The sequence below is a fragment of the Aythya marila genome (genome assembly GCF_965140915.1).
Source record: "Aythya marila genome assembly, chromosome: 7".
Classification (NCBI taxonomy): Eukaryota; Metazoa; Chordata; class Aves; order Anseriformes; family Anatidae; genus Aythya; species Aythya marila.
This window is the reverse complement of record NC_139048.1, coordinates 25582463-25602959: the sequence shown is the minus strand read 5'-3', so window position 1 is coordinate 25602959 and position 20497 is coordinate 25582463. Positions and strand designations below refer to the sequence as shown.

Below are 20497 nucleotides of genomic sequence, written 5' to 3'. Positions count from 1 at the left end.
GCCAGCGGAGCCCTTTCGCCGTCGCACCGTGGGGTGGGCGGGGAGACGGGTAGACCTGTCGGCCCGGAGGGCAGGAGTAGACCTGTCGGCCCGGCACTTTGTGTCGGTGTTCCTCTGTAGGATTGTGTGTGTTCAGAGGGCCTTGAGTGACTGGATGAAGCTGTGGCGCTTCCACGGGACAGGAGAGCGCTCCGGTGCTTCAGGTCAAGGCAGAAAAGTTAGCCGTGACAGTGAAGGAGTCAATTATAAATTACTGACAAAAATCAGGACTAACAGTCCAGGCTTCTTGTGTACACATTCGCTAGACAGCTTCTTCATAGAGATGGCAATTTTATTCATAAAATAACCACCTGTGTTTGTTTCATTTTATTATATTTATTTTGTTCTATAAAAAAGGGAGTAAACAGTGTATGTGTTAAAATCTCGGTACACTTGTACAAAGAAAAGGATTTGCATGTATAGTTTTCAATACCCTAGGCCTGACAATGCTTCAACACAACCACAGAAGCCCTCCAGAGCTGTACATCCCTCCCATTAATTTCATCAGAATATTTTTTGTGAATACAGTGGTCTTCCAGACAGCCATGGAGCTCAACGAGTCTAACAACAGGCCCACTGCATGAAGTGCAAAGCAGGAACACAATTACATCTTTGTTTGACTGCAGTTCCACAAGTTCATTATCGCCCTGGTAGAAAGCCTTCATTTGGTAAGGAGAAAATTACTTTTTTTTTTTTTTTTAATTAAATTAACATCATTCCTTTAAAATAATAACAATCATACAATTTGAAAAAATTATACAGTGGGACACCACAAAAATATTGCCTTTTAGAAGGCTACAAAATTGGTCATTTTTAAATGAAAACACTATACATTAAGTATCTAGAAAAAGGCCAGGAGTGTCCTTTATCAGGAGCACACCTAAAACTCAAATAAACCCCGTGAGCCATTCCCTGCCACCACCCAGATTGTTCTTGCCATGTGCATACCCGTTTTGTGTAAATGCCTTCTCCACTAGAGGCTGTAAATAAAGTCTGTTTTCTGCAAGTTCTTAAGTTAAAGAAAGTAGATTCAGACCCAGGTAAAAAGAAAACCTTGTACAGCAAGGCTACAAACCCAATTCCATAGTCTCAAGCCTCCTGGCAGAATTAATCCCACAGTCTGAGCATTGGATGACTAAGTCTTCTGTACAGATGTATTTGTGAAGATCAGTCTGTACATACAGGTTAAGGAAGCTACCAAAAGCCAAATGCATGCAGGAATTCCTCTGCAGTAAGCTTGGTGGCAATCCCAGCAGAATGGGGCTGGGAAGGGGCAGCAGTACACATTCAGCAAGTCACACTCTTGTATACCTTGCTAATTGTGTTTATCTTTCTTTCCCTTCCAGACAGCACACACATCTCACAGCAAGCACTCCACCCTTTGACCTGCAAAACCTCTAGCCAATTTAGATGGCACTGCAAATTGAACAAAAATCACTCATCTTTCATCGGGCAGACTCGCTGTCACAGTTTCATGTGTGACCCAAATGACAGGTTGAACTCTGGCCACCCAAAGCAAAAAGATAACTTTTAGGCCCTTGCTCCCCATTTTGCTCATTCTCAAACACTGAGTCTAAGCCATTCCCCCAGATTTCGTTTCTTACACCCAGCCAATGAGGGTCATAGTCATTTACTGTCTCCAGCAGCTGCTGCCCATATGACGGGGCTGGAGCAGTCCCTGGGTATCTCCCTTCATGTTTTGCAGGTACCAAAGGAGGACTAGCATCACTTGCTGCAACCACAGGTGGGCTGTGCCTCATCTGCTTAAGCTCGAGCGTAGATTCCCCTTCACTGTAACTCAGAGTAGAACCCTTACCAAAGGGGGAAGTGTCTGGCTTCATATACAAACAGTTCTCATTGACCAGGCCTTGGTCAGCACTGAGGTAGTTTGAGACAGGCCTCCTATACATGTTCTCTTTAGCTGACAGATATTGGTAATCTTCTGTACATGGCTGGAGAACATCTGCATCTGCGTAGTAGTTTTCAGGGAAAGATTTCTTCAAGTAGGGATAGTCCTGCACTTGCGGGACAGGGAGCGAGAGCTGAGGAGCACTCCCTACGGCTCCCGCGCCGAACTGGACCCCTTTTCCCACATAATCCGTGCTGAAGTGAGACGGGGTCTGGGTGAAGCCTCCAAACGCGTTATCCAAGCTCCTGAAATGTGCATCGAGCCTCGAGTACTGCTGCCCCGCACAGGGCTGCCCAAAGTTCAGGCCGCCCCCCGGCAGCCCGGGCTGCAGACCGAGGAGGCCGGGGTCCGGCCCCAGCCCCAGGGTCCCTCGGCACCGCTGCTGGCAGCCGCCGTGGCTCCGCTCCTCCTTGCCGGACACGGGTTTGGGCTGGAGGGCGGCTTCGCCCTTCCTGCGGTTCAGCTGCCGGGCCCTCCTGTTCTGGAACCAGACCTGTGAAGGTGAGCAGGCGTTAACCCGGCCTCCTGCCGCTGCCAGGAGCGCTCTGCCGAAACACGCGGCGAAAGGCGCTGCCACCGGGGGACAGCCCGGGGACCCCGCGCCGCCCGGTTGCCTCCCCGCTGCCCAGCACGGGGGGCCGAGGCGGGCAGGGAGGGCGCCCTCCGGCTCTCCTACCTGGATCCTGGCCTCGGGGATATCGGTGAGGCCGGCGAGCTGCTCGCGCAGCGCGATGCCGGGGTACGGCTGCTTCTCGAAGGCGCGGACCAGCAGCTCCAGCTGCGCCTTGCTGAAGGACGTGCGCTTCCTCCGGCCGCCCTCCCGCGGGGCCTCGCCGGGCGGCGGCCCGGGCTGGGGGCTGGCGGGCTCCATGCGGGCCGAGCTCTGCGGGGCCCGGGCCCGCCGCCCGCCTTATGAGCCCTCCGCCCCGGCCCTCGGCGCCCCCCACCCGCCCGGGCCTGCCCCGGGGTGACTCAGAGCCGTCTCCCACACCTCCATTGTCATCCCATCACCAAAATACACACCGCGAGGGCTCGCCCCGACGCAGGAGCCAAAGCGTCTCCCGGCGAAGCCCCCGCCGCCGCCACACACCCACCCACTTTTTTTTTTTTTTTTTTTTTTTTTAAATTCAAGTGGAAGGGCAATAATTTCCTTTTTACTTCAGCTCGGCCTCCTGAAAAGGCTGCTTTTGCCCTCCGGCAGGGCTGGGCCTTTCCTGGAAACCTAGAGCTCCCCAGAGCGCTCAGGATGTCTCCCCAGCTAAGGAATATGGGTGCCCCACATCACCCCCTGTCCAAGGGGAAACCATCCCCTTTCCTTATTGTCGCCATCCCTGTTACAGGTCCCCGTCTTCCCCGTTTGGTTATACAGCTCCACTCCTCTTCCTGGCAGTGGGAAACTTCTCACTGACTCAACTGGGGCAAGCAAAATGCTGGTGGCTTTGCCAGATACCACACCAGAACCCACCACCAACACCAAAGCTCCCCCCGGCACTCTCTGCAGTGCTCTGTGGGGAGTGAAAGAAAAATTTCCCTCCCGTGTGCCTGCTGAAGAGCTCAGTATAACCAATGCCCTTCCTGGGGCTTCTCGTCCTCCTCCAGACAGCTTCACGCATCCAAGTCATGCACAGAACAAGCAAGCTCTGTGTTTCAGTCCAAGGTGAGGTCATGACCAAAGTACTAATGCAAATGAGGGGCCAGAAATATTTTTAGAGAGCCAAGTGTGACATAAGGGTTTACAGGGAGCAACAGTTGCAATGCCAAAAGGAATTAGATGTTAAAACAGGATTAGAACGGCAGCAAATCAATTAGTTAATGTAATAATTTGTCAAATGAGGCCATTAAAGGCTATCACTGAAGGAGTTCAAGAGCAACGGCACCATTACTTCATGTGTCTGTTGTCTCAACACGTCCCCAGTCATTTTCAGCCTTGGGACCTGCTCCAGCTTGCTGTGAAGCTTAAGGGTACAAGAACAAAATGTGAGCTATTACGTATTTGCATTCTGCAGGGACCACCGCGCCTGTGATCCAGGCAGCCACTTCTCAGCTGAGCTGGACAAGGATTTTAACGTGAGGCACACCACCACAGTCATTCACAACAACAAGGAATGCTCTGCCAGACAATGCCAGAGATGAAAATCTGCCTAGTCTGCTACTGACAATCCAACAAGTCTGCTACTCCAGAGGCTAAGTTCTTTTTTATCACCTCTGTCCATAAAGCAAGACGAATGCCCTCAGAAACAATAATACAATAATAACAACACAATAATTATATTGCAGTATTATATATTACAATAATACACATTTAAATATAAATGCTTATAAATGCAAAGAGTACTTTCTAGCAAAAGTGTATATGATGACAGTGACAATTTCAGAGGGATGACAGCAGTGTGTAGTCCAGGACATCTGGAAGAAACACCTTGAAACAATTTCTCACTACTCCTTCCCATATAATTCTCATAAGCCTGGACTGTCACAGCACACATACATTCCACAAGGAATTGATTTCTCTCTCAGAGTTCCAGGATGGTTCAGAGACCTTCCTTTCCATGTAACAATACAATTTTTATATAGACAAGAATTTGCATGTGGGAAAAAGGGAAAACCAGGCAGCAAATGGTTTGGCAATTCTAGGTACTGCAAGGTATGCTGCTAACCCTGCAATTTTAGTTCACTTTTAATATTCAGATATGCATGTAGGGAGAGGCAGATTAAGGTTCAGACACAACAGGCAAATTTACAGAGCTTTACAACAGTTTTATGGACAATCTTCTCCACAGAAAACCCAGCTACTACTCCTTGTTCTGATCACGCAGGATGCAATTCTACTCACCTTTAAGCCCCCACATAGCTTAACACAGAGTCCTGCACATGCCAGCTCCAGTGTGTGCTTGACTAGAAAGTGCAACAACTCACAGAGCTACTCCATCCAAAAACTGATCATTTTTTTGGCCAAGTTAGTTCTTGGCTAGCTTAATTCAGACACCAAAAAGGGAGGGGGATGCACAGGTGCAGAGAGAAAATTAGAACTGGGGAGCTCTGCTTTAAACTGGCCCAGGGAAGCATGGAATTGCATATGACCCTTCCATCTCTCCGCATTTCATCTCTCCGTGGGGTGCATAATGGATCGGATCAGGGAATGGTACTGGATCATTTGCCAGGTACAAAGAGAGCTAACTCATAGTCTGGCCACAGTGAAAATGATGCCACGGAGAAGGCAAAAAAAAAAAAAAAAAAAAAAAAAGTCATTTTCCCTTTCTGGCTTTCCAATTTTTCTGGCAGAAAAGGTCTGAAAGTGTCACCTCATAAGGATAAGTACAACACAAAGCCGACCCTGCAGGCAGCCTGCAACATTGCTCTGGAAAGGAGCGGCGATCCCCCCCAGCACACACACGCACCCCTTACAGAGAGACAGCAGAGAAGAGATAAGGAGGAGTCAGCAGAGGAGAACCGCTGGGGCTTGCAGCGACTTGCACTACTTGCTAACAGCGAGTGTCCATCGCTGCTAGCTAGGTCAAACAGAGCGGGCTTTTGTTAACATCCCCTGGCTATGGAGAGAGCAGTTCACGCTTCCCGGAGTTATTGTTCCAGGCGCTCTGCCAGGCAGCCTCTTTACACCCTTCATTTACAGAGATTTTCTTTGCAATGCTAATTGATAGAGACTTAGATTGTGAGTTTGTTTTTAAGCGAGATTCCAGGAAACAAGATGGCAATCTTTGCCTCCGCCTCCTCTTCCCCCTCTTCTGCTCTGGCACACGGACTTGGCCTAAGAGCTAATTTCTGCTAGTGACAATTTGGCCATGCTCTGAGCCAGGCACCGACCAGCCCTTGCTGACCATGTTCCCGTGGCTGCTGCATGTGTCATAACCAAAACAACTGTCTGTGAGCCTCCCCATCTCTTCTCTAAACCATATCAAGGGGAAATGCTTTTTTTTTTTTTTTTTCCCTCTTGTATTTTTTATTCATTTCACAAAGGACTGTAAAATAAATGCCAACAGCAGTGAAAAACGGGGAATGGAAGAAACGTGGAGTAAGATGCAGGAATACAGATGCAGTATGCTTAAAAACTGTATTTCTTCAGATGATACTCGGATTACAGGTTGTCTTCAGGCTCCCACCAATGCCCACACAACTTTGCTGCAGATTTCAGTAGGGTCTAAACGTGGAAACCCACCATGTCCTCTGCCAATGCCCCTTTATGTCAGAGTTATACCATAACTGCATCTACAGACGAATTAAAATCACACATGGAATGTCCCGAAAATATTGCCCAAAAAAACAAAAAACAAAAACAAACAAACAAACAAACAAAAAACTATGTAATAGACATCTAGGAGAGGCAACGAAATGATTAGCACTAGCCACAGTGGTCTTTAAAATGGCTCTGAAAAAAGTTTGCATCTATCCTAGCGCAGATCGGGGAACCAGGAGCTCCTCTCCTTTCTCCCTCCCGAGCAGCCCTGGTGTGAGGAGATGCGAAGGAGGCCCCAGAATCGTGCAAGCACAAACGCGATGCCCAAGTACCGAGTGCAGCATGGGCCCAGCCGCCAGGCGCCTGCCTGGGGAGTCTTTGGACAAGCACAGACCCCTACAAATCCCTACATCAAACATTTTCCAGGGCAGTACCATGCTATTGATATTTAAGAAGAACTTTCATCCTGAAGGAGGCAAGATCAATTTCACTAGTTGGTCTTCAGACATTAACACCTCATAAAAAGGATGTTCATGCCTCACTTATCTAGAGTGCATCTTTAATTATCTCCTGGTACACATTTTGCAGCCCATTACTTACCAGTCAACACCGCTTTAATTATGGGCTTGGCAGTAAAAGACAGCCCTTACATCACTGAAATAAAAACGCTACAAAGCAACCCTGGAGAATAGCAGAGATTTCATGTTCAAATGTAAAACTGTGGAATTCAGCAGCAACACGTGGATCCTCTTCCACAAACATCTCCCCCCATATGCAGTCCTGTCATAGCCAAATGTGCCCAGGAGCCCTCCAAAGACCACGAGCAGCCAAACGATGCTTGCGCTCTCACCTGCTCTGCAGGGCAAGGAGCGCTTACAGGGCACGTCTTGTTCTGAAGGCAATTCAGTAATTCTGAAAGTGCCATGCCAGACACACACACGTCCGTGACGTGTTTAGGCAAGCCGGATGGAGACACATCTTGCACCTTGAGCAAAGAGAGGTGAAATTTAGGATAATCCTTCCTTTGCAAGAGCACTCATTGCCCAGTTCAGCACCAGCTGAGAGAGAGCTGTCACCAGATCACTGAGCCTTTCCCTACAGCAAACACGTTTCTTGTGACAGAGCGTTGTTCTGACCTCTCCTCCTGCCTGAAATGAATGTCGTTTCCAACAGCTATAGTGAAGGAAAACACTATTGCTGAGAACACGAACTGTTAAGGCAAAGCAGTCTTGGTCTGCTGCAGTACCCATTAAAATTGACAGATTTCAAGGTGAAAAAAAGCATTAGGCCAGCTTCATGGAACTTGTGAATAATCTTAGACTTCGGTTTTTCTTACATATAACCCTTAGAAGTTCATAGTGTGGATTGTAGTTACCTGAAATCTGGGGTAGCCACTCAAAAAGGGCCATACTCACTAAGACCAGACGTATGTCTAACCTGACACTTAAGTCTTCTGAAACAGCCAAAAAAAGGGTTCCTGTCTAGGGATCGGGGGTACATACAACCAGGTCAGCCAGCTACGTAACAGCACGTTTACCTAGTACTCGCTGTCATTCGCGACTCAGGGACTTCCTAAAATGGATTAGTTTCTAAGTAAACAGAAAACACAATGTGCTTCTATTTTGTGAATTGGAACAGTTTTTTTTTTTTTTTTTTTTTTTTTTTTGAATCTATGTAAAATTTTAACATCCTCTCACTAAGACTTCCACAGCTTATCTACGTTATCTATGAAATAACATTTCTATTTGTTCTCGATGTGTTGCCTGCTTGAATAATTTGGTGCTTGCTGCCTCCCACACAAGAATTTGGAAAGCCCCATGCTACTTCCAGTGGCTCATGCTGCCTGCTATTTCATCAAACCCCATCACTTACTCCCTTCATAGCAACCTCATTTCCAGACTGAAGAGCCCCACTCACTGCAGCTGATCCACGGTTATTCACCCTATGCCCCATGCCTTTGGTCATTCACGTTCCCCTTTGAGAACTTGTTCCAGTGCTACTGTATTTTTCCTGAGACAGGAAGACTAAAATGTCTTCCAACATTTAAGATGTAAATAATCATGGTGTTTCAAGTTTTATGTTTTCAATGATATTTTCTTCACCACTTTCCTAACAACTCCTAAAATTATTTTATTTTATTTTTTTTTGTCCATCACTGAGCTGGCATCCTCACAGAACCACTTACCAAACTCCAAGATCACATTTCTGAGTTGTACTGATCATCTGTAGCCTGAACCTCAAAATGGGTCCTTAGTCGTACTGTCATTATGCTCCCTGCTGTTCCCTACTGTTGAGTTCTTGAGTCTTGTGACAATCTTGAAAGAAGTCGTCACTTCTTTCAAAGAGAAGACTGCCATAACTTTTAAAGGAAAAACAAACAAACAACAACAAAAAAAAAACGAACAGGTGAAATTGCAGACTTCATGCCCTACATTAAATGGTAGTTCAGTGGTGCCTAACACCGTTAATTTTTCTTGTGAACCAAACGATGGAAGAAAAACCCCAGGAGATGTATGTAGGATTTGCTGGGAAGGCACTGAATAGTGCTCCCATTCCCACGAAATGCGGTGTCTTCTCCTTTGGTGAAGGGAAATCTCTTCTGCGGGCCAGGCCCACCTCAAACAGCCATGCAGGACAGTGATTTGCAGTTTGGACAGGCAAAGCCTGAGCCTGCACAGAGTTAGGATGACCACAGGGAAGGGCAAATCAGCAGAGCCACGCAGGAATGGGCTGCTGGATTGCCACGTGTACAAAGCCCAGTGCATAGATCATAATTCTCATACTCCTTTAAACTCTGATAGAAAAGCTGTGCAGTGACGTGTGCAGTTGCAAATGCATTCACTCAAATCTTGCTTCAAGAAACATCAGAAAATTCTGTTCAAAATATCCTCCCAAAATCCGGACTTGGAGCACCCCCAAGTGCAGTTTGGTCTGGCAGGCCCTCACGTGCCCAAACCCCTGAGATAAGCACCGTTTTGTTTAAGTGCAGCAGTATTTTAAGACCAATAGGGTCATGTTCACAGTCTGCATTCCCTTATTGTAATCCCATCCCTCATACTCCCTACCGTCTCCTTCCCCGTCTCCCTCCCCTTTGTGAGGGCTCTGCCAGCCTCCTGTCTGCAGATGCCCTAGGACTGAGCAGCGCCAGAACCACTTGGGGACTCTTAGCACCTTGGAGGGTCAGACCTCTGAACTGCAGATGTTTAGGACTGGGACTACATCTTTTGTGCGTGTTTGTGTGTGTGTGTTGGCGCAATACAAGCACACCCATGTGATACTACAGAAATACTACAAACCATCATAGTCTGCCAAGCTTGATTACAGTAACTAGTCACCTAAAGACGAGTGAATGTGGCCTCAAGGCTAGTCTGCTGGGACTGGAGACAAGTTGTCTGCAGTCCTCTCCTCCCTGTTCAAAGACCTATTGGTCTAAGCTCCCTTGTCAGTCCTGCTCCTCATCTCCCAAGTAGTATCCCCGCCCATGTGCTTGCACTGAGGTGCGCTTCCCACCCATCTGCTACTGACTCTGTTTCTTTGCCAGATCTGTGCTGGCTTTTTTGTACTGCAGCCAGTTTTCCCTCACAATATTGCTATTTCAGACCCATAGGGGGAGAGAAAGAAAAAAAAATAATAAAAAAATATACCCAGAGCTAGAAAACTGTGTCTATTGACAAGACATTTTCGTTAACTGAGAAATACATTAAAAATGCATTAGCTGGTCCCAATAGACCCTCAAGAGTAGAGCACTAATTGGAAACCTTCCCTTTTCCCAACACTGTGTGCCTGTGCTTACTACCATGCACGTGAAGAACTTGGCAACCTAAGGCTGTGGCTTTCAAAGCAGAAAGCAGAAATAAAAAGTTAGGAATTCTCTCTGAAAGAAACCAGAAACAATACCAGATACCAAATACTACGTATTAAAAGACTCAAACACTGTCATCAAGCAGTTAAGGGACAGAACAAGGCATCCAAATGCTGACGGCTTGTTGGAGATTTGCTCCTTCAGCCTGTTTTAACCACTCAGAGCATAACGCTGCCCAATGCTGGTATGCAGTCATGGCCCCCTTATCTCCATGTAACATAGTTTTAGAATAGTTTCAACTACTCAGGTTTTTCCAACATAACCAATATGAGCAAAGTTGTCTGGTCATGTTTAATTTGTCCCGGTAAGGTAGGCTCAGTATTATTAAGCAGTCTCCCCAAATGGCATAAAATATCTTTTTGTTCATATACCTTCTAAAAACCCTACTAAATACCCATTGCATAAATCCAACCTAAAAGAAACCCATCAAACACTTGTAGCACAAATCTGAACTGTATAAGCTGAGATTTCAAATGGATGTCACTTGTTAGTATTTCACTTTTTAAAGCTATGTCACACATGAAAGAAATCCATCAGAGATGCATGCATATCTTAGTAGGACTAAAGTTACTGACTTCCAACAGATAGCAGTAAAACCAACTACAGATCTGTAAAATGCATGCCTGCAATAAAAACTGAAGCTCTGTTTGCAACCTGGACTTCAAACTGGTGAGTTTTTGCTATTTAGAAGAGCTTATTAATGCTGCAGTGTTGGCTGCAGCACATTACAATATAGAGGCCTGTTCCTTTTTAATAACAAAAAGCACAGTGTTAGGATAGGCACACAGAACTTGACATAAATTGATCTCTAAAATGCACAAACTGAGTCTATAGTAAAATCCATGAGAAATTACTACCTTTATAGTTTAAAGGTAATACTTAGTTCTTAATTTTTGCAAAGACTAAAGGTGTAGCTGGGGCCTTTATAGCTGGCAATTTCCAAGACTTCCATTATGCTCCCAATTATATTCACAACATGATAGAAGAGAACTAGTTTTATCAAGCACCCATGGAATCCATTTACCTATGAGAGTGATAGATCAAAGAGATGTGTGAAGGTTTATTTACTTCCAAGTCATAATTATTGTACCCCACTGCTTCCTCTTATGTACTTCTCATCACTCCTTGAAGTACATGAATCTGCTAAAAGTCTTGACCATTAGCTGAAAACTGTAAGGCTTTAAAGACCATATACTTCCTTAGCTTATCCAATTTCAAATCTCAAAGAGAAAATGAAATATTTTTCAACTTAAATTTAATTAATTTTCCATTTAAAATTAAAAATGACAGAGGAGTGAAGGTGTATGTTATCTAGTTAAATTAGCAATCAGACATTTCTAGCAGTCAATTCTTTACAGCATTGTGTCATTTAACTCTGATTTAAAAATATTTTATTGATAATTCCATTTCCTTAAGTATCTTTCACTGGCTGTATCTCATCTCTTTTAAACCAGCCACAAATCCAGTTTAAAGTTGGCTGCAGTTCGTTCCCAAGTAATTTCCTAAAAAGATCCCAATCCCTTAATCATTTTTTATCCAAAAAGTTGCTGTTTACACAGCCACATCACTGACTCCAGTAGGATGACTCACGCAATAAAGGTTAGTCTGGATTAGAGTAACCACCACCACCTTTTTTTTCTCTCTCTCTCTCTTTTTTTTTTTTTTTTTTTTTAAGAATTTTAAAAGCCACAGAAGAGCTAACATGTCTCTATCTAGTCTCCGGCATCTACCAAGAACAAAAAACAAAAGAGGCAGACTACCTGGCAAATACCCTTTGTACTTCCCGATGAAAGTGAGATAAGTCAATATCTCTAAGTTAGAGATAGCAAATGTTTCTAAACTGAAGGGGGAATGAGTTTTCTACAGTATTAGGTACAACAAGAACTTTACTATATGAAAATCTACTAGAGTGATATAGTGCTGTAAACAATGTATGGAACAAGACAGGTATGTTTCAGGGATTACAATGCAGTGGTCCATTTTATTGTTTTCAGCAGGACTAACCTGTCTCAGTTTACATTCACCTTTTTCTTCCTTTTATTTATTATTATTATTATTACTTTTTTTACTTTTTTATTTTTTTTTTATTTCTTTTAAACTAGCATATTTGTCTTTGAGATCTCCGGGAGGATCATACAGCCACCATCTTCATGTTAGGGCACTGTTAGTTGCCATACCTGTTGATCTCATAGCGAACATCTGTTGTGGTCTTAGATTCTTCAAGAATACTTGTGGCTTTAATTACCAGCCTGAGCCTGTATCTAAATCAAGTGTGGCAAGTGAAAGAAACATGTTTCTTTGCAAATATGAGGGGGTACACGTTTCTTTCTAGCTTGTTTTTTTTTTAGGATTATGCTTTCCTTCACTTTTCTGTGGCTTTGGCTAGTACAAAACCAGACTCAATGCACAATCTGTGTAGCCTGGAGCAGGGCAAAGCCAGATTAGCTCATCCTCAAATGCCTATGGAGCCCTGTCACTGTGATGGCAGCCATACTGATTGTTAGCCACCAACATCCCTACGTCCCCTAGCACAGGAAAGGCCTTAGAAAGAACATGAAGTTGTCTGAATCCTGTCACACAGAGATATGTATTTCAAACTATATAAATCTAAATGCGGCCTGGCCAGAACTGACTGTGCTGTCTGCTGGTGCTAGGCCTTGGTGACATTTTGGTGTGTAGTGTGTTGTGGGGAGCTGCCAGGCCTTAATTCAGTCACTTTGTGACACTGATCAGAAAAATGAACACTAAAACTGTAGAATTCTCACAAGTTAAGGCTGGGGAAGTAAAGCATGAAGAAATAGTCTTATTTCCTATAACCTTGACGAAGTAAATTCATCAAGCCCAGCCTATCGTCGCCCAGCATTTTTCAATACTTCACACAGTACTGGTTGGCAACTGTAATTTCCAATTCAGATTACACTTGCGAATAAATATAATTACCGACAAATCTTCTGGTGTCGAAACCACAAAGGAGCCTAGGCATTAAGGCATAGATCCAGGCACTTTGCCGAAACATGATCAAGCTTTACAGCTAGACTCTGAGAAAAGACTTCCCCAGTGCCAGCCGCCAGCCTAACAGCACCTAAGAAACAGCGAGAAGGACTGACAGGGGGCAGCGGGACCTCTGTGCTTGGACACCTCGGTAACCAAACGCCCTCAGAAGGGCCGAGCCCTTCAGGGAGGAGCAGCGGCCGCCCTCCCGCTGCCCCGGGGATCGCCGCTGGGAGGCGCTCGCTGCTCGGGCCCGGGCTGAGGCGCGCCCCGGCCGCCATTACGTGCGGGGGGCCGGGCGCGGTGGTGACCCCGCCCGTCCGGTGCCGCCCCCCCCGAGCAGCGCCTTAGCGGCGGCGGCGGCCCACGGCCGGGAGCAAGGCGACGGGATGGCGGCGGGGACGGGCGCGGAGCGGCTGCAGGATGGCAGCTGCCACTTCCAGCGCTCCCGGCTGCTCTGGATGATCGCCATCGCCTGCGGCATGATCCTTCTGGGCGTAAGGCGGGCCGAGGGGGGCACGGAGGCTGCTGCCAACGTGCAAGGGGCAGTTTCAGCGAGCTAACCTTTTTTTTTTTTTTTTTTTTTTTTCCAAGTGGGTAACGCTTGGACCCTCAACCATACCTTATAGCTATTTGGGACCGTTTGGCACCTTCCTTCGCCATATCGCAGAGCACTACCACACGTGGGTGTGCTACGCGTAAGTTACATCTGGCTCTGATTTATCGCACCTCGCTTGTTGTCTCGGACTTCCCTGTTTAGGCTGCGCTAAGGAGCTTTGCTGTGACCCGGCTGTTAATTACATGTAAAGAGGTCTGCCTGCGAGCTCATTACAGCTCGGGAGGGGGGTGCTAGGCATGTGGAAGACCAGAGAGGCTAAGACCTGGCTGAAAGCTTAAACGATCGGCTTGCAGCCTGGCATCGGTGTTGTTACAGTGAAAAGGGAAAGGAGGAGGATAGAGCTCCTGGGTACGTTACTAACTTATCCTGTCCATTGAGAAATAGTCTGCTGAAGCCACTATGTAGTGCTTAGCTTTGCTGGGTTACAAAACACGTTTTGTTACCTTATTCAACAAGAGCTGGAATACACTTCCCTGTAGCCAGGTCTCTGATGTAAAGGGAATCCTCAGACTGTCTCACTTATTTTACCATGCATCATGTAGATGATAGCCTTCATCATTGCTTTCACATAGGTATTGAACTGATCCAAACTGCATATCCTGCATAGCTTTTCAAAAAAGCTTCTATACAAAACGCTACTGATCAAGTTTGATTGCCACGTTATGTGTTCTGTTAACTTTCTCAGTGGACTTCAGGCAGTTTTAAGACAATACTTTTCCTCCTAAGATAATAAACACATCACTTTCTAGCTTAAAATGTAGAGTCAATTCTGTGTCCAGTTTGATATTCCTTGCATAATGCATTTTGGATGTGTTAGTCTTCCACCTAATTTTCAACAAAATAAAACATGTTTTCTTTTTTATCAGGTTCTATGTATCCTGGCTGATTCACCTAGTAGAAGCCCTGTATGGTGTTAAGTTATGCCAGTAAGTTGGTCCCCTCCCTCACCTTAAATGCTCTGGAAAGGATTTCTGATACAAGTGACATAAGTTACAGACTGATTTTGGTGGTGATAAGCAACAATATTGTTTCTGAGGATGCTGATAAAATTCTTGCTGCAGTGATAGCTTGCTGTCCTCCATAAGAGGTTACTGCTGTACTGGGTAGCAAAAAGGGGGGGTTGGCAACTTAGAGAACTGGCAGCAGCAAAGTCTGCCAAAGCTTGTCTGCCTGCCTCTGAACTCACTGTTCTTTGTATTTATTTATTTTGAGAATCATTCTTTATATAATAGGCAAGCATAGTTTCTTATTCTTCATTATTAGGTCAGATCCTGGGTAACATAGCACTTCAGAAAGCAGTGGGTAAAAATAAATAGATGTGTAAATTCAGTCAGATGTTAACAAAGTTTTGAGACTGTTAATTAGCGGCTTAAATAAATTCTATCTGTATTGCGAAAATACAATTGGATACTTCTATTTGGGACTACGCAAGATCTGATTATATATGCAAGTGGAGGAAAACATTGACCAATCAGACTCGAAAAGTAATGCCAACTAAGTCTTAGATTAGGAGAACAAATTGTTTGGAAATGGCATGCAGTCCACACATATCATCCTTGTATTCATTTGACTTAAGTTTGTAGTAATTCAGAAGAATACCGTTGCTACTTCTCATGCTAATATTTCTTTTTGATTTTTGTGTCTCTACATAGTAGCTGGCAAGTCAGTTTGCTGTTGTGAACACTAGATGTTTTTCTACTTGATTTAATTAATGCCCTGTTTGTCACAAGCTTCTCGGGTAACATCTCATGGAATCAGAGGGATTTTATTCTGTTGAAGCTATCTGAGGTGGTTCTCAAGGCATAAAACATTCAACGAAATAGGAGTTGTTAATCAACTCTTTACCAAACTCCAAACTTAAGTTCTATAGCTTTATGTCAAAACTTCAACTCTGATTCTACAGATGTATTTCAGATATACGGGCTTAAGGTGATTTTAAACCTGAGGACGCTTCATTACCATTGACCATACCAAATGGGTCTATTGTAATCAAGTTAAGTAATGAAGTTTTTGCAGAGCAGTGTTAAAGACCATAAGAAAAAGAACATGAGTTCACCTGCACATTGACTTGGATTACTAGCTAGTCACAAACACTGTATACTTCTTACTGATGTAAAACATGGTGATGTCTGCTTATGAACATCACAAAGGAGGCATGAGGAAGAACTAGAAAGCAGGTAGGTATACACTTGTTAATCAGTAGTGGCACTTCCATTTGGCTTCTGGCCTGTATTTTTGCATATGATCTTTTCAAGTAAGCTTGCCTTATAGAAGCAGGTACAATTGTTAAGACCTAGTTTTTAAATTTCTGTACTCATTTGAAAACACTGCAGCTGGGATTATAAACAGTTTTTCCACAGCTGGTAAGAAAACTTAAGAATGAATAGTAAGAAATGTTGTGTTAATCAACACTTCATACACATTAATTTGGTCTGTGTAGACACAATTAACAACTGAACTGTTCTAGAAAAGATCAGTAGAGGGAGCTCCCTTCTAAAATTAATGTGTACACTTAGGCTCAACAATTCTTCACTGGAAATGTGAAACCAGTTGTTCTGTTGACTATCATGTTTATCCTTCTATTCTCTGTAAATCCAGGAATATTTCCCAACAACGGTAGGGTGTGGGGATAGAGTGTCACATTGTCGGTTGAGAAGGACAGTTGTCTTCAAGACAGTCAACGTGATCGAATTTTTAAGGGATAAGAAGCATGACTATATTGCTAGACTGAGATAGCGTGACTGTTGCTTCAAACTCTTAATGCATTTACTTGAGTATAAGTCATCTTACAGACATTCTTTATAGCATCACTCAACCTCTTTGTGTAACATACGGAAAAAAAAATCAGGTGCTATTTAAATGACAAGTCAGGTCTCTTGATCTTTCTGTACCTTTTTCTAGCAACAAATTCAGGCAACAGTGATCTGCCATCCTGCATGGCGTAGTGATACCTAAACAATTGTCAGGCCAATTCGTCCTGGTAGTACCCAGACTATCGTCACCAAGAAGGTATATATGGATTTGTGTAAAGAGCAAAGGTAGATTAGTATTAGGTGTGTCTATTTTCTTGATTCTTTGAAGTTTGTAAACTTGTCATACAGAACAAGTCATTTCACATAGCATAGACAGAAATTGGAGATAGTGTATTACTGAGGAAATTTTATGCATGATATCTATAAAAACATTTGTTCTGTAGACAGCTTAAAATCCACTGCAATCTGAAGTACTAGCGTGTTCAGTTAGTAGTCTTTCAAAAATTTGCTCTCAGTAGTGACAGTAATCTAAGATCAAATGTTCTAATCAATTCTGGCATACCAATATCTGACCTTAGTAAGTAATAAAATGTAGCCTGCAAGATTAAGCTTTTTGATACATTTTATGGTTTTGTTAACGTTACAGATCTAAAGGCATCACTGACCCAGCAGTTCAGTTTCATTGGTTCGTTCAGACACTTCTATTCGGCTACGCTTCTTTTGGTCTTCTGGTGTCTTACAAACCTACAGCCAAGAAGCACTTCTAGAAGACTGTGAAAGACATCTCCTTCGACATTCTTTATCCTCATTTTTCAGAAAATAACCTGTAATTAGCTAACTTATGTTCCTGCTATGTGATGCGATGCCCTTCTACCAAAGTAACTCTCCTCTTACTTAAGAAGAAATCTACATGATATTTCATAGGGCCCTGTGGATATTTCAGCAGAAGTTCAGCCCTTCAGTCATGGCACTTCCAAAGTTTAATCCACTTTATTGTGCAAGAAGCCAAAGGTTGCTCCTTTGCAATGTTTGGCATTGATTGCATACTCTGATCATCATTGATAAGAAAAATCCCTGACAGCTGGTAGCAGTGATTGATAAACAACCTTTTCATGGAGAGCAAGTTTCTTCTACAAGAGGAACAGGTATTTGCAGCCACAAGGCAACTAGCACCTATTTTGTGGTAGGATTTAAGTTTTCCTCCATTTACTCCACAGGACCTTTTACTAGCTTTTTCTTTTTTGTTAGATCTTGGTCTCTGTACTTTGTTCACTTAACTTACTTTGTTCCACAAAGGACAGACCACTTCATTGCTGCAGGCACATTAAAAATACCAAGTCTCAATTCAGGTTGAGGTACAGTGATGAGCAGGGATACATGAAGCACTTTAACTTGGTTTAATACATGTGCCTTCAATTTCATGCAGCATGACCTCATCTTTTGAATGAAGATTTTAATCTTTGGGTTACTGTAGTATATAGAGTGTAGTCTCTCTAGTATACTCTATTCTCTCCATAGAGCATAAAAAGAATCCTGTAGCTTTTTTGAGAACTAATTTATTATCCAAGAAAAAGCACAAGCAATTAACATCTCAAAATCTAGCTGAAAATTTTCTAGATTGGTGAATGAAAAATATGCATACTGAGTAAACACCCACGACTGTTTACCTGATACTCATGCACTGAAATCTTGGTTGAGAGACCATCTTAAGCATCCCTCAGAGTACTTTCTGTATGGGTAGTGAGCCCTTTTATCGTATTGTCTGTTTTATACTTCTCGCTATTTTAACCAGAATTAGCCTGTCTTAACACTTTTAGAAGTAATTATTTATAATATTAACTATGATGTGAGGAGAAGTTTTATCACACAATCTGTGACACTGTAAGAAAAAAGAAAGATAAGAAGAGATGGGTTTTGCTCTAAAGAAAAGCAGTAACAAGTAAATATATACCATGTCCAGTACAAACAGACTACACTGTAAAACTTCTGATAGAGAAGTCTTATTAAGTACAGGTACATGAAGTTTTTGCTTTTCAGCTGCTACTAAGAGCATGGAGAACTGATGGGTTTAAAATTGCTGGTTTTCTTTCTTTCTTTCCCTTTTTTGGACAGTGGCCCACAGATAACATTAATAGTTTTTTTGAGTAGAAAGTTCTGTTTAGTGGTTAGAAATTGACAGGAACGTCAAGAACCTGAGCTATGTTTGTTTTACCATACAACCTTTTCTCTTATTCTGTGATCCTTGAATAAAGTTTAAAAAATGTAAAGAGTTGGTTTTTTTTAGCTTATGCTGGGAATAAATGTCTATACCAAATATATTTCACCTATCTAGGCATCATCTTTACACTAATAACAGTATTTATGCTTGCAGCACACAGCATTAGCTGGCTGTATGTTTTCCAAAGCAAATCCCACAGAAGCCCAGAATATCTGTTTGGATGAGGTATTGATACATTTTATCTCTGCCAAAAAAATCTCCCTGCTACTAAAACATGCAGAAGTATAACTAGTGGGTATATGAAGATGAATTCTAATTGAATGCTTAATGAGCTCTTAAGAATGGGAAGGCATAAAAGCTTTGGTTCAATATTATCATGATGATGCTCCTGTACAGAGGAGGAGGTATAACAGTAACATTGAGGCTAGTTAAGCAAAAAGTCTTGATCACTTCTCTGGTCCTTACCAAGTGATTTGTATGCTTGTTTCCCACTATTCACTTTCCATCACTAAAGCTGTAAAAGAAGGACTAAGCTATTTTCCCCTCCCAGCACCAGTTGGCTGGGACACCACTCCTGATGCCAACCATCACAGCTTTCAGGTGGGTTCTGGAGGGCTATAGGTAAATCATAGCTTGGAGAATTTAGCAGCTGTCTGCTAGACTCAACTCAACTAGAAAGGCTTCCTTTTAAAGAGGCAATGGTAAAAGCTTTCTCAGTGCCACACAAGGAAGCAATAAGAGAAGAAAGTTAGTCAACTGATAACTGCCATTAGTTACAAGGTAGTATCAGGCTAAAACATTTCTATTAGTGAGACCATTGCATCAGCAGGTATTTTTGAAGACTCTCCATTTTTATTTATTAACTTGGCAGACTTCAGCAGCTCCTTGGAGGTTGTCAGGCATTGCTTTTCAGATTTTTTGGAAGTGTAACTACAGTGCATGTCTACTTTCATGCATTTTCTATTCTCTGCCCTTGCTTGGCAGGAGTTCACTTTTCCCACCTGTTAATTTTTTTTTTTTTTTCATGCATGCATTTCCACCCAATGCTGCAAGAAGCAGCACTGCCTGACTTTTCATGTTTTTGAAACCCTTGAGATAACTAACTGAAAAAATTTGAGAAGTATGAGATAAACAGTACTGACTGTCTTTTAACGTAAAGTACCCATGAGGAAAAGAAGGAAACCCACAGAACAGAAAGATGCAATGTCATTTGGAGATCCCATTTCTGAACATTTGTTTATAGTGAACTTAACATCACAGCAAGGTAAACATAATACCTCACAAAATTATTTGCTAAGAAAAAGCCTGCAGAAGAACCAATCTAAGTCACCAACTCACTGAAGTTGTCAGACATTTACGGCTAGCAACAGGCTCTTTGGAAACAACACTGATTACGCCAGAGAGAAGCACTTCTCCAGGCTATCCTGATAAAATGTTACTCTTAATCATCTGGAGCAGTTCTTTTCACTGCAATCAAAATACCCTCTCTACAACAAAAGGGAAAAGCAACAGAAGCATGTCCTTATGTTCTTACAGCAGCTCAAAATCTAGGCTGGATTTCAAACCATCTTCCATGTCTACATCTAACCCACCCAGCCTTCCAGAAGAAAATACACATTAGTACTTCACTTAAAGTTTTGAAAATGTTACTTCCCACCAAAAATGAAACCATATGAGACAGAAGGACTTTCACTGGTAAAGAACACTGCTAAATAATAAGGCAAGCCAGCAACAAAGCTAAGCTGACACTGTAAAAGATTTTCAGGATGCATATTTCTGCCAGTCAGCCAGCTGATAGTACCAAAGAGAAATAAATGCAGCTTAACCATACATTTCAAATTGAAACCATAAGAAAAAAAAAAAAGCTATGAAAGCCCATGTGCAAAACTAGATATGCTTTATGCTAATAATATA

At 43.2% G+C, this 20497-nt stretch overlaps 1 protein-coding gene across 1 annotated transcript; it reads left to right on the top strand.

Annotated features, from left to right (window-relative positions):
• The first annotated feature begins 13325 nt into the window (after nucleotides 1–13325).
• TMEM254 (transmembrane protein 254) lies at nucleotides 13326–18643 on the top strand. Its single transcript, XM_082764298.1, has 4 exons — nucleotides 13326–13490; nucleotides 13588–13691; nucleotides 14479–14538; nucleotides 17012–18643. The coding sequence occupies exons 1-4, from the start codon at nucleotides 13383–13385 to the stop codon at nucleotides 17130–17132; spliced, it is 393 nt and encodes a 130-aa protein (XP_082620424.1). The 5' UTR covers nucleotides 13326–13382; the 3' UTR covers nucleotides 17133–18643.
• Nucleotides 18644–20497: the final 1854 nt, after the last annotated feature.

Bases quoted from the DNA above. Each gene is read 5' to 3' on its own strand.
- TMEM254 (XM_082764298.1), top strand. From the start codon at position 13,383: ATGGCGGCGGGGACGGGCGCGGAGCGGCTGCAGGATGGCAGCTGCCAC. The intron at 13,692-14,478 runs GTAAGTTACATC...CTTTTTTATCAG, and splicing joins CACACGTGGGTGTGCTACGC to GTTCTATGTATCCTGGCTGA. The intron at 14,539-17,011 runs GTAAGTTGGTCC...TTAACGTTACAG, and splicing joins TATGGTGTTAAGTTATGCCA to ATCTAAAGGCATCACTGACC.